General features: G+C 38.1%; 2 protein-coding genes across 4 annotated transcripts; one reads left to right on the top strand and one right to left on the bottom strand.

Annotated features, from left to right (window-relative positions):
- Positions 1 to 2,438: 2,438 nt before the first annotated feature.
- LOC131310802 (ribulose bisphosphate carboxylase small subunit, chloroplastic 1-like) lies at positions 2,439 to 5,079 on the top strand. Its single transcript, XM_058338008.1, has 3 exons — positions 2,439 to 2,702; positions 3,566 to 3,700; positions 4,584 to 5,079. The coding sequence occupies exons 1-3, from the start codon at positions 2,544 to 2,546 to the stop codon at positions 4,821 to 4,823; spliced, it is 534 nt and encodes a 177-aa protein (XP_058193991.1). The 5' UTR covers positions 2,439 to 2,543; the 3' UTR covers positions 4,824 to 5,079.
- A 3,128-nt stretch (positions 5,080 to 8,207) lies between these two features.
- Positions 8,208 to 11,402, bottom strand: LOC131310803 (uncharacterized). 3 transcript variants are annotated; one of them, XM_058338010.1, is made up of 4 exons: positions 11,119 to 11,402; positions 9,619 to 9,830; positions 9,438 to 9,501; positions 8,208 to 8,940 (listed from the first exon to the last, which is right to left on the bottom strand). In XM_058338010.1, the coding sequence occupies exons 2-4, from the start codon at positions 9,771 to 9,773 to the stop codon at positions 8,623 to 8,625; spliced, it is 537 nt and encodes a 178-aa protein (XP_058193993.1). In that variant the 5' UTR covers positions 9,774 to 9,830; positions 11,119 to 11,402; the 3' UTR covers positions 8,208 to 8,622. The 3 variants fall into 3 exon arrangements, with proteins under 3 accessions (XP_058193993.1, XP_058193992.1, XP_058193995.1); XM_058338009.1 differs by having other exon boundaries at positions 9,619 to 9,812; positions 11,119 to 11,397; XM_058338012.1 differs by having other exon boundaries at positions 9,628 to 9,812; positions 11,119 to 11,377.
- Between the last annotated feature and the right edge of the window lie 2,349 nt (positions 11,403 to 13,751).

Consider the following 13,751-nt stretch of genomic DNA (forward strand, 5'->3'; position numbering starts at 1 on the left):
CAATCAATCCTTTTGCTTAAAAGTCGATCTTTCTTGTTGAGAGAGAGATACCTAAAAAATCTGGGCAATTATTTTACTTATGGGACAAGAACCAAAGGGTATAGAACTTATGGCGCAATTCTATTATCTTTAGGGCAACAACTACAAGTTCAAAAGCCTATGGGGCAAAATTATAAAAAAAATGTCCGAAAATTTATGTATTCCTCTAGTGGGTTTCCCGACTCAATGGGGTCACTGTAGGGAGGTATTCCCGAACACATACATTTAGTTGCCGAACACGTGATATTCGGGAGCACGTGGTAAGTATGACAGGACTTACCGCCGGGCAATATAGTGAACAGCAATATGGACCAATGATATGAGAAGTCATTGATCCATGTTGTTTGTTCGGCAAACTAAGGGCCAAGTTACATGTGAAGTAGGCGGTCCAAAGCAGACTGTTCGGTTATAAACAGCCGAACAGATGAAGCAAAGAACCAAGCACGTGATACGAGGGATCACGGGTTAAAAAGCAATGCAAATGGTATGTGGGACCATAGTTTGAATATAGGCAGGACAGTCATCATGCTAAACAAATGTTCGGCAAGATGGACCGGTGACATGAGAAGTCAATGGTCCAAGCCGTCTGTTCAGCAACGAGATGGCCGAACAAAAGAAAGAACTTCAGTCAAATATTGAAGCATAAGGAACATTCTGGAAAGAGTCCAGAAACAATAGTATTCCGTTAAAAGAATAAGATCCCGAGAATATAGGATCTGATAAAGATACCCAACGAGTATGAGATGTTCGGCTTGTTATGGAAAAGAGTTCTATAAGGATTAAGGTAATGAACTAATAAAGGAAACGAGAATCCTTGATATCCTGGGATTCCTATACGAGTTAGGAATCCTAGGGCAACACGGATGCTTGGCCAGCAAGCATACGCAAATCTATAAATAAGAGTTAAACCTAGAGGTAAAAGGTACGCAATATACTGTATTCTTATTGCTTTCCTACTGAGAATTAGGGTTCGACTTCTAGTACGTGATACTAACAAAGGCATCGGAGGGCCTTTGCCACGAGAGGCAGAGGTGCACTCACCCCCTGTCTATTTTGCAGATTAGGGTTCAGACGACGAGTTAGGGTTCCGGTGAAGAGGCACGAATAAGCCGTTGCGATCCAGTTGATCCGAAGTACCAATTGTTTTCATCCCCCTACAGTCACTTGACTTCCTTTGCCCATTAATGGGTCCGCCCCTAAATAAAACATTGCAAGAGGGAAGAGAAACAAGTGCACACCTAACGATCCTATGAACAATTTACAGATGGGTAGGAAACATAACAAATCAAAGAGTAAGAATTACTTTTGCCCATTAACTTTAAAAAATAAATACAGTACTTATTAAGGAACAACACAAAATAAAATATTGAACTTTTAAAAAGGCACGAAGGGAGTATAACACTTGGAAAAAAGACAATCAAAATAGTTGTATTTCTCGCTTCGTGACTAATAGACCAGTCACAGATACTGATTTTTTTTATTTATCGAGCTTATCTTGTATCAATTTGAGTTTTGAGTCTTTTCACATGAGAGTGCAAGATATATCGTTTAGTTCGTCAAGCATCTCTATATATATTGTAATGTTGCTTTTGTGAAATAGCGACCATTGTATTTTACTAGGAAATAAATATCCAAAATTCTTGTAAGCACCACAAGGGAGACAAATTTATTTAAAAGGCACAAAAAACACAATTTTGTTACCCATAGGAATGTGAAATCCTACACCTTGTCATAAGCACCCACGCCAAGGAGGCCATCAGCTAACAATCATGCTTGAGATGCGCGCACACAACTTATACAAACACTTACTTATGCTAACTTGGATAGGGGCTCGACATATGTCACTACATTATGTTAACTGTTAAGCATTTGAGTATTGTGTGTATTTAATTAGCATTTTCCCATTAGCTTATCATAACTCCCCATCATAATATTCTTTTTGCATCTATTTATTTCTTCTTGTTGTGGTATTATGTTTTGGCTTAGGCATGCTTGTGAGTTTGTGTTGTTGGACGTCTTTTCACGTAATTAACGCTTGAGTTAGATAAATTCAATAATACAAAGAAATATTCTCTTACGAATTTGTAAGTTGGGAAAATAGAAGGATAAGAGCACATTAAATCATAACAAATGGACCTTCAAGTTTCTCAGTATCATCAAGTGTTTAATAAAACATACAGTAAACAACATGTGCTCTCTACGTGTGGCAGTGGAAAGATGAACACTAAAGGGCCAATGATCAATAAGACTTAGAAAAAGAATTCACCAAACAACAGCCTTCACATATTCATGACCTTACTCCCAGGAAGAGATAAGATAATGGGTTACTGCCACGTGGCAAACAGTAGCTAGGGTGCTTCATGATAAGGACCATTGAATTCGGCAAACACAGCTATTGGTCACTGAAATTTGCTGTTATATATATATTGAATAGAGCACCAGATTTTAGTCTGTGTTAGAGCAAGAGAAGCTAACTAGCCAAAGAAGAAAGGAGAAGAAGGAAAATGGCATCCTCCATGGTCTCATCTGCTTCAGCTCCACACGCCATCGTAGCTCGGGCTACCGTGGCTGCTCCGTTCGGCGGGTTGAGGGCCGCCTCGGCTTTTCCGGTGTCCCGTAAGGTTCAGAAATCCAGCAATGTTGGAAGAATCAAGTGCATGAAGGTATTTGAAAGATGTCACGTACTCCTTTCCAAAAAACGAGTCTTTGGATTCAATACTATATATATCTGGTGAAACACATGTTTTCAAACCACGCGCGGGGAATTCTTTGTACACCTACAATTACATTAATTTAGGTATGAGTGTCAGGGGTTGGTACGTGTCTAAGTATCGGATTCATCTAATGCACATCTCAAGAAAAATATTTATAATCCTCCATATATTTCTTTCGGTTTCTATGATAAATGGTGTTTACTATGTGGGTTGGTGCATTCCATACATTTTATAAGAGTTATATGCATAGTTCAATGTTAGTTCAACTTGCAAAACATGTTTTCTAGGTAAGTGTCCAACCATATCCATCATACACAAATCCCATACCCCTGTCGAAGTGTCCAGTGTTTGACATGGGTACTTTATACTTTTAGAAGTCCGGGTAGCATAGGCCTACAAATTGTTTGACCCTAGTGCACTGTTAGTCATACATAGGATTATACTTGTATGCTTTTGCAGCTCAAAATTAACGTATTGGTGAAAGTATATTGAGACACGTAAATCCTGATCAATTTTCAAATATTTGTAGTAGGTCGGTATTGAATATAACCTTCTTATTTTAGATAGAACTTAAGATACCTTCATAGGAGTGAAATAGCCAAAGATTGTCTTTTTTCTAAACAGATAAACAATATCTATTGCCGCAATCTCAAAACCCTATGGCAAAGATTGAACACGATCTCAGCCATAGATGACCTTACGATAAATCATATCGAAAGACGCGATCTCGGAAATTTTCTTGAATTTATTTGTGATACATGCTTAGATTGATAAGACTCCTGTTAATGCTTTTGGAATTTGGTTAAGTGCAGGTGTGGCCTCCACTTGGACTGAAGAAGTTCGAGACCCTGTCTTACCTTCCTACTCTCTCTATTGAATCCTTGGCCAAGGAAATCAACTACCTTATTATCAAGGGATGGGTTCCTTGCATTGAATTCTCTGTTGAGGTTTGACCTCTCATTGTTGCTTTATTGACTACTAGTACTGTTAATTTATTGTTAGCAAAGACCTAACTTAATTAGGGCTTAATTATTTGTTTATCCCATTTTATTTATTTGTCTTATTATTGTTTTTTATTTTGAACCTGAATATGAATGCAATTTCGTCCTTCCAGATTCAGACTCAAAATAAGTAAAATAAGTCGATAAAAACGTGCAATCCAATTAGAGCCTTAAGACAATTACCAAAATTTTCAAGAAAACAATGGCAAAAGGTAGAATTTGATGATGAAAGTACTGAAAATAAAACTAAAAGGTGTCAGTCAGAAACTCCAAGTTTGGGTTGGTCACCTTATATACATGAATGGGCAAGTAATCCTCTTTCTCTTCTTTTTTTACATTGCCCTGGAAAATTTTGTGTTTTAGCATTCCGTAGGCAACCAGAATGTTTCCTGTAAATAATTAATTAAGCTAGGATCGAGTAGAAAATCTTGTATCCTTGCAGCCTAGAAGTGCTACTATAATTTGCTACCCAAGCATATGTATATTCTAAGAATGATTTGGATTGTCTTCAGTTGGCACTTTGCTATTGGGCCTCAATGGGCCAACCACAGACCTGGCCACCATGATGACCCGAATTGTTCATTTCGTAGCACCTGTCGGGCAGCTCATTTATCCAGAAAAACAGGATGATCGGACGATCATAGCCGCCTATGATTGCATCCTGTTTTGTCTTCAAAATATGGACGGTTTTTCCTCGAATTATACAATCCATCCATTACTGGCAAAGGTTTCACATAGCAGTACATACGATCCGTATAGTACCGCTATTTGAAACCGTAATTGCTTCTTTCGATTTATTCTCCCGCTTACGAGTTGACAATTCTAACAGGGAGGATTTGTGAGCCGGGACAACAACAGGTCCCCCGGGTACTACGATGGCCGGTACTGGACCATGTGGAAGCTGCCCATGTATGGGTGCACTGACCCAGCCCAAGTATTGAACGAGGTCGAGGAGGCCAAGAAGGAATACCCGGAAGCCTTCATTCGGATCATCGGATTCGACAATGTGCGCCAAGTGCAATGCATCAGTTTCATCGTCTACAAGCCCCCAAGGGCAGCCTTCATGTGATGGGTTTTTATTTATTTACCTAAGTCGGAACGATATCCATTCGCAATTCGCTAGGCTTATTTATGTCTTATTTCTGAAAGAACTATGAACTCTGTTTTTTCTTTTTGTCATTTGATCGATGTTGTGTCTCTTTGTTGATGACGAACATGAGAGGCCGGCCTGGCTTTGTGTTGTCAATTTTTTTTTGTCCCAATAATCCATGTAATGGTTGGAGCTTCATGCCGTATTTCTAACAGCTGGTACCATTTCTTCTTTATATATATATATATATATATATATATATATATATATATATATATATATATATATATATATATATATGTTCACTCTCTGGGTCTTGTGTATCTCGATGGCAAGTATCTCTGTTTTGATTCAAATTGTGGTGATATAGCAACACTACAATCGTCGTTGAGAAAAAGACTTGAGACAGAAAGCATGGGAATACAAATTTCGAACTCTCTTATCTTTAGGAACGCAGTGAAGCACTCTAGTATTGATTATTATGTGAACCTGTATTTCCATGCATTTACTGTCATTCGATCGGAAAATTACCTCTAAAGATAGAAAAGTGCATCTTAATTATTCCCATTTAGGATTAACTCAGTTTTTATTTACCTCTACGAATAATCTCATAATAAGATTACCATTTTACCCTTCAAATATTAATGAACTTCACTAAATTCAATTTTACAGTTTACTCCTCCTCCCACATCCCCCCAGCAACCACCTCTGGCCGACGACCTCAAAAGTTAGTGAAATTCACTAATTTTGAAAAACTTTAGTTTTGTTCTAAAAAAATACGACCTGTTTCAGAACGTCAGAACCGCCTAGTGAATTTCCTTAGCTATACACTTGTAAATGTCATGAATAAATAGTGAAATTCAACTACTAAAGTTCCACTCACATAATTCATCGAACACTTCATCTGCATAAACAAAGTGGAATAATTGAAATTGTTTTCTTACTTTGCTACATTAACATGCATAAAGAGCACTGAAAAATAAGGTGGGAGGGGAAGGAACGGTGGTTGTGGCATGGAGAAAAGACCAATCACATCCAGATCGAAGCTCCACAATACAAACCTAAGCTGATTGGATTAGAAACAGTGGTCACGGAGGCTGATGAGTCTCCGGCGGGGACCGTTGGTAGTCGTTGAAGACTGTAGAGTGGTCGATGATAGTTTCTGATTGCCGAAAAGTTGGATCGAGCATGATATAGTCAGATCAAGGCACTTCAAAACAACACAAGTGTTCACCAGAAGTCATCGACACTCGTCAAAGGCCGGAAGAAGCCGAATGGTGGTTGCCGGAATGAGGGTTCTATCCAACCCTAAACCAGAATAAGGTGAGAGGGAGGTACGTTGGCGGTGGCATGGAGAAAAGATTTCAAAATTGAAGGATATGGTGGACGATTATGCTATTAACAGCTCACTAATAGATTGTTAATAAGTCAAAAAAAATAAAATATATAATAAAATAAAATAAAAACACAATTTATGATATACTTTTCGAAGCGCTTTAACACATAGAAGACTATGGGTTTTTTTTTTTAATCATTTGTCTGCCTTATAAAAAGCCCATTTGGCTGTTATTAGTATTTTCCAGGTAAATAGCAAAACATGGCAAGTTTTCCCTACTTTTGTTTTCAAAAGTGCTACACACACAACGGTTATGTAAAACACAACACACAACCAATCTCTAGCCATCCATGGCTGTAATGAATGGTCAGGATTCGCTTAAACTCTTCCTCATAAAAGTTAAACTTATTTATGGAAGAGTTTTTTTAAAATCTAGACCGTCCAAATACATCTAAACAGTCAGAATTACACACACAACCAACACAACTGTTGTGCAAGTAGCATTTTTGTTCTGTTTTATACTATTAGGTGACTAAACAAAGTAACAAATTTTCATACTACAGGTTCAACTTTTGCCAATTTTGGTTTTCCCCCGCAATACAGTTCTTGTCCACTTTTATAGCACTTGATTAAACTGCTGAACTACCAACCAATCTGTGGCTGGAGTTCAAGAAATTCACAGTCATGCTACTCGCACATACACTTTTACACATATTTTGTACATACATTTTTATGTAGCCCATCTCGGGTTCCACCAATATGATTCGAACCGTTCATTATTTTTAAAGTAATTTTTTAAGATTTTCTATAAAAAAATCAACTCGATCGGATATCGGTAAGGGCTTTTTTAGAAATCATAGGGTGAAACAGTCTGATTCACACTGCGATTTCTGAAAAAGCCCTTACCGATATCCTATCGAGTTGATTTTTTACAGAAACTCTTAAAATATTATTTTAAAAATAATGAGCAGTTCGGATCATATTGGTGGAACCCGAGGTGGGCCCCATAAAAGTATATATGCAAGATATGTGTACAAATGTATGTGTCCTTGGCATTTTTGTTAATATAAACACCAGAAGAAGCCCATACCAATAACACCGAAGTTAAAAATGAAACCAGAACTCTTCCACCTACTATCTTTATCACCAAGCACACATCTTAAATGGGAAAAGTTACATCCATCCGGACCCAAAAAAATATTAACCATTCAAATCATTAGCTATCGCGTGACAAATAAGCAAGCATGATCCATCATCACACACATCCACTAAAAGGAAACAAGTAAAAGGAAGTGAAGTCATAGCATGGCCATCATTTTTTCCTCAACAGAAAAGGGTAGAATGGGAAATTGGCGTAGCTACTCCCTAGTGCATGACCATAACCTTAGTCGATAGGGGTCCTTATCTGCTGTGAAGTATCCGGCTGAGAGGAGGTGCTCTTGCGAGTTAACTTAACCGGAAAGAACAACCCGTCACCATTGCCCCACGAGATGCGATCTGCACAAGAGAATGCCCTCCCACATGACATTTGATTCCCAAGACCTGCTAACACAATTAAGTTTGAACTCGCGACTGCATGAGGAGGAGGAGTTCTCTCCCCACGGCCTTCACCTTTTTCGACTTAGCTACCACCATTGGTGTTATAGCTAGGCCATTACTAGACCATATTAGATGGGTGGTAGCATTCTGGTGACCAAAAAGAAGGGCAGATCTAGCGTTGCTGGAAGTACGACTGGGTGCCATAATGTACTAATCAAGCCGGGAAAACATTGGAAAACATTGTTTCCAATGATCATTTAAGATCGGCAGACGGGGTGAGACTTAAGGATCTCAATCGTTCATCTGTTTAAATCCACCATACAAATTATCATGGTCTTGAAAAAAAAAACCGTTCAACCTTGAAACTATACAAGATGAACGCAGTGGATCCAAAGTGAATCCACATCGCATTGATGAACCAGAAGAGAAACCCAATCCAACAAAGATTGACAGCACACAGAAGAAAAAAAACAAAGATTGACGGCACAGAGACTGAACGAGGATCATATATTAACATGGTAATATGTCTTATGACAACTAATGGAGACTCCATACCGACTTCATATATACAAATTCTCTCCCAAAGGCCTAGTACGACTCGACTTCTTCGACACAAAACGGTACCAAAAATTCTTAGGAATTTCCCTCTCTCATACCTACTTACATCATTAGAGGGGATGTGTAGTTTCAAAAGCTTCCTAAGAACACAAATAGAAACCTAAGAACCTCCGTCGCTCTCGATTAGTAGTACTTCGTTAACTACATTTTACTTACAGACACTATACATAACAGACCCTTTAAACATATTTACATCAATAGCAAGGATCCACTTTTCGCTCCTCAGTGACAATGTTCAAAACTCATCTGCTTCAGTTGTATATGTACTTTTGGAATTGGGTTTCTCTAAGCCAGGGCAGGGATACTGCGGTTGCGCCTCTCCCTGTCGAGGCAATCGAAACCCTCAATTCTCACAGCTGGGTTGTTTCCAAAGCTCACACGAACAAATCCGCCTTTTCTAGCGGATGAGGAAGGAGACGATATTTTCAACCCCGACGGAATAGGAATCGACTGCGGTGAGATTGGGGCGAAGCTCTCATCGCCAAATCGGGCATCTTGAATTAATGGGTTAGATACTCTGCTCGGCGGAGACCCAGAAAAAAATGGGGGCGACGAGGCGACTGCTGCTTGCGCACAAGATTGATGCTCTCCACCACAAACCCCCTGTAAAATCAATAAGCAAACAGAATTGTTATACTACTTCTATAAATACTGTTATGGATGGTTCCATGGGAACATAATCAACAAACGGAACTTATAAGGACTTGGAAAACTATTGTCAAGGCGGAGAACAACTCCTCAGCACATCACACAGTTGTACCTTGTCCTGGCAAAGATCCCAGTATTCTCGGCTAATATTGCTTCCCTTCTGAAATTTTTACTCATTCGCAGTTTTCAAATTGATTTTGTAGAATGCTTCACAGAAACTACTTTTAAAAACAAAAGCACACATCATTTCCAGATCTTATTCATTTCTTAAATAAAAGATTCTATGAGAATTTTGAAAGGTTCTACAAAACAATCCCGAAAGATGGAACCAAACGAGGATATTCATTATTTCAAACTTTTTTTTGCCAAGCATGTCGTTCACATGGACATCAAAACGTTCTAACTAATTACAGAAAATTAAGAAACTAATGAATAAAGCAGAGGAGACATACCTTAGGGAGGATGAGGTCGAGGAGATCTGTTCCTGCTCTTGATTCAAATATCTCGGGATGATGACTGTTAATTAGACACACACAAAAACAAAGAATTAGAAAAAAAAAAGGGGGGGGGGGCATTCAAATGAACCAAATACTACATGGAATCGAGTAAATTAAAGGGGGTATTCAAATTTACCTCACATGCCATCTCAAAGGCCTGATAATCGGATCGTTAACGCCTGCGTTCAATAACCCGATACGACGAGGTTTCGGACAAACCACCGCCTCTCTTCGATCAGAAACAGAAACATAGCTCCTCATCTCTTCACAGGCTGCCAAAGCGTGATTCATCTTTGTCTTCAGATAGATATCTTATATGCACGACACGCCCTGACGAAATGAATCAATCTGAATAAGGAAACGATCTCGATTTAACATATAAGTAAATCTAAGATACTAATTTTAATTCGTGAGAATAGATCTGAAGCAGTATCAGATCAATGTAACGCCTAGTGAACGAATCATCGATTCTAACAAGGACACGATCTCGATTCTAGCGTGAATGGTTAAAGATATTATTTGGATTTATTTATATGGACGGATCAGAAACAGTATCGGAACGAGATCTAGTCAAAGTTTATAAAATAGAACAAAAAATTAAAATATAGAAAAATCTGCCGGCTGAATATGTTTGACCTTATCGCTAGAGAACTGTTGAGGCATTGGAAAGACCGATGAAACAGCCGTGCGCATACCTAAAATCTGAACTAACTAAACTATAAATAAAATTAAACTAATGGGATATGATCAAGATCTACTGAGAAAATCAACTCTTTTTTCCATTTTCGAAGACATGAGAAATCGGACAGGGGATCTCGGTCCGAGAAGTGGAAAGTAACAGATCAGATATTAAATAAAAAAATGAGTTCAAAATGACTTTTTTTGGACCTTCGATCAATATTTGGTTGTAGAGAAACCTAAGTACTAATAAATCGTACTCTCTGGTTTTCACAAGAAATTTTTTTAAGATAACGCTCCGATCTGTCTTAGAAAACGTCAATTCCAATTACAAGCAAACTTTGTCAAAGGAATTTTAACAAATCACAGCAAAGATATTAGGAACTCATTCACAAATTACAGCAAAATAGTCATGAAAGTGGATGAGATCTAATTAAAAACCCTAACTTATTTTGCTACAAATTATCATTTTCGGATCTACCGCAATAAACATACACCAAAAATTACTTAACGAAAAAGAAAACATGCATAAGAAAGTAGATTGTCAGATCAATTATTACGACGGAAAAGGGAAAAAAAAATTGAGTTTTTCGTTCCTTCGATAAGTTTGATCTCTTCGCCAAAATTTATCTTCCGGAGCTAAAAAATTTCGTTTTAGGTCAGAAAAAAAAAAATTAGTTCGAGAATTACGTACTCTCAGATCTGCGTAAATTAAATATCATTTCAACGTAATTTTAATTTTGGACGGAATTTTGTAAAATTTCCAGAAACAGTGAAAGTCTAACGTAAAGCTTCACAAACTAAATCGAAATTATCCAAGTCAGTGGAGGGGAAACACTGGAGATCATAATTTTATTTTTTGTCAAATTACCAAAAAAACCCAGAGGCTGAACAGAGTAGGTCAGATAGATGAAAATCAATTTGAAATGCAAGAGTGGTTGGAGAAGAGATTTCATACCTCAGCGCGAGCTGTAGAGATAGAGAGGGTAGCGTGTGGCCGAGAGAGGAGTCGGAGTAAAAGTAACAGAAAACAAAAGGAAAATTTAAGTGGAAAACGGTCAGAGGTTGGAAGGCAATTAAGGACCTGTGGGGTGGAATTTATAGAGACAGTTGTTGTAGTCTTGTAGAGAGAGGGAGACGGAGGGAATCTGAAATTGGCGAAGACTGGAGAGAGAGAGAGCGCGAATGGAGAGAGAGAGGGGAAGCGTTTGTGCAATGAGAGAGAGTATTCTGTTTTAAATTGTTTTATTACGGAGTATTATTTTAACAGTCACGAAGGCGGTGCTCCCCACGAGAAATCAGAACAGCTTCCGTGCCAACGCTACAGTTAATTTTTTATTTATTTATTGATGTCTAAAATATCGAGCCGACCCTATCTCTTTTCCCTTCTCTCAACCCTAGACACCACAACTCATTTTCTACCTTTCTTCCCCGGTGTATTCCATATCTGTGTGCAGCGGGTGGGAGGGGAAAGGTCGTGTACTATTTTGACTCCATTTCTTTTTTTCTTTTTTTTTTTTATCTCACTAAATTTATGACTTGTCATCTGATTTATAAGAATTTTGTCTCTCGTTTTACGAGAGTTAGTTTTGTTTTTAGACAAATTTTGTTTACAGATTGAATTCTTTCAATCGATATTGTTTCACAACATTATTTGTGCTTTAGCGTTTTATCCCTACACGATATCTTTGGCGGGGCAACTCATAACAGTTTGATAGATCTTTAGTTCTTGAGAGTTTATTAGTGCGTTCATACTTAGTTGGAGTGCATCTGATCGTATGGATATTTGGTGTTTTTTATCCTTAACTTTGCACTTTTCTCGTTTGAGACTCCTAATTAAATGTTACGCAGTTTAAAAGTGTCGATATTGCGTCAGACCATATCTGGGTTAAGATGAAAAACATCGATTGCCTTGTGATTTACTCATTTTATATCTGCTAGACGATTAGTTTGGCTTTGTCCAACTTCTTTGTAATGATCTCCATTTTGTAAGTGTCATTGGACGTTTATCAATATAATCTTTTCACTTTTGACAAAAAAAAAATCTAAATTATCAACTCAAAGACTCGTATTCTTTTTCTTTTTTTTTCAAAAAGGAGAAGATTTTACAATGGGAGATTTAAAGAATTATCCTCAGGTGCCACTCTCTGTAAGTTTTCATCCAGTAGTTTTTTTCACTTATAATTTCATCCTTATTTTTTAATAACACCTAGACTGTCCCTATAATATATGTTATGTATAAAAAATTTCAAGCCAGGGATCCCTGATTTTCTTACGGTCCGGACCTCATTGTTTCTGATTGAATTTCGATGATCTGAACCGTTCAATGTGTTTAAAACGTGTTTTTCGGGGTACCTATGAGTAATCAGCAAAAAATATAACCGAAAAAGACTTGATCTTAGTAGTTTTTTTTTATAAAAACGCATCAGGAATCCCTGACTTAAAAAGGATTGTGTATATATATAGCACCGAAAAAGGGGACCAAAAATTAATCTTTAAGGTCCCTTAGCCTAATTTTAGGATAATCACCCTTAACAAATCCCAAGAATTTCGAAAAAAATAATTTAACTGCCCCGTTTGAGAATTTCAACTTCAACGACGCCATGACCAACACCACCAAATCGGATTACAGCGTCAAGGTTGTTTCCCGGTCAAACGATCCTCCGAGGCTCATTGGAAGATCACCGTCGCTGACTTTTGTGTTTCTCCTCCTTGGCACCATTATTAACTCTCACGACGGCTTCAACCCTTTTATCACCCCGATTGAGAGCGCTGGCTCGAGGAAACCCAATTCGCCAGAGCTCCACCCCCTGCCGCCGCTCGGCCACCGAAAAAATTGCCCGAATGTAGTAAAAGACATGTTTTACTCATCGAGAGAGTTTTCCAGTAGCCGCGAGAACTCGTACGGAACCAGAGCGGTGAGGGGGGAGTTTTCCGTGGAGGCGACGAGGGAGAATCTTGAAGGAAGTAGCAGCAAGTCAAGTTCTTCTACGTCATCGTATTCCACTCGGTCGGTGTCTTTGAGCACTTCTCCACCGGTAAGTTTCAGTCCCAGAAGCTAAGACCCCAAATTGCTCGAATTAATGACGGTGCATACCACTCCGCCTCCGCTGCCACAACAACTTGTTACGACCCAATTGGCTAACCTACGTAGAGATTTAGAGGAGAACCTAGATTCATTCCCCCAAACGTTGGGTGCTTCTTTCAATAATGCAGAAGAGTCCCCGTGAGTTTACAAAGTTGTTTGGAGTCGGTTAATACTCCATCAGATTCCTCTTCATCTAATTTGATGGAGAATACAGAGTTAGCAATGCTGGAGATTTGAATCAAAAACCAGATTCAATACAATTTATTTGTGTATTTCATGATATATTTATTTACGAATTCATGGTTTATTTGTGTAGTTCATGGTTTATTTTGTTCATGATTTGCGTAATCCTAGATTTTTCATGATTTATTCATATTTTTGGATTAAATCATGGTGTATTCCTAAAAAATCACTGTGTATTCCTTTCAATTCATGAAATCATTGCTCAGATTTATACTCCCTCCATCCGGATTTTATAGTTATTTTTGGAGTTCGTGTCATTG

The sequence above is a fragment of the Rhododendron vialii genome, chromosome 12a, assembly GCF_030253575.1.
Source record: "Rhododendron vialii isolate Sample 1 chromosome 12a, ASM3025357v1".
Classification (NCBI taxonomy): domain Eukaryota; kingdom Viridiplantae; phylum Streptophyta; class Magnoliopsida; order Ericales; family Ericaceae; genus Rhododendron; species Rhododendron vialii.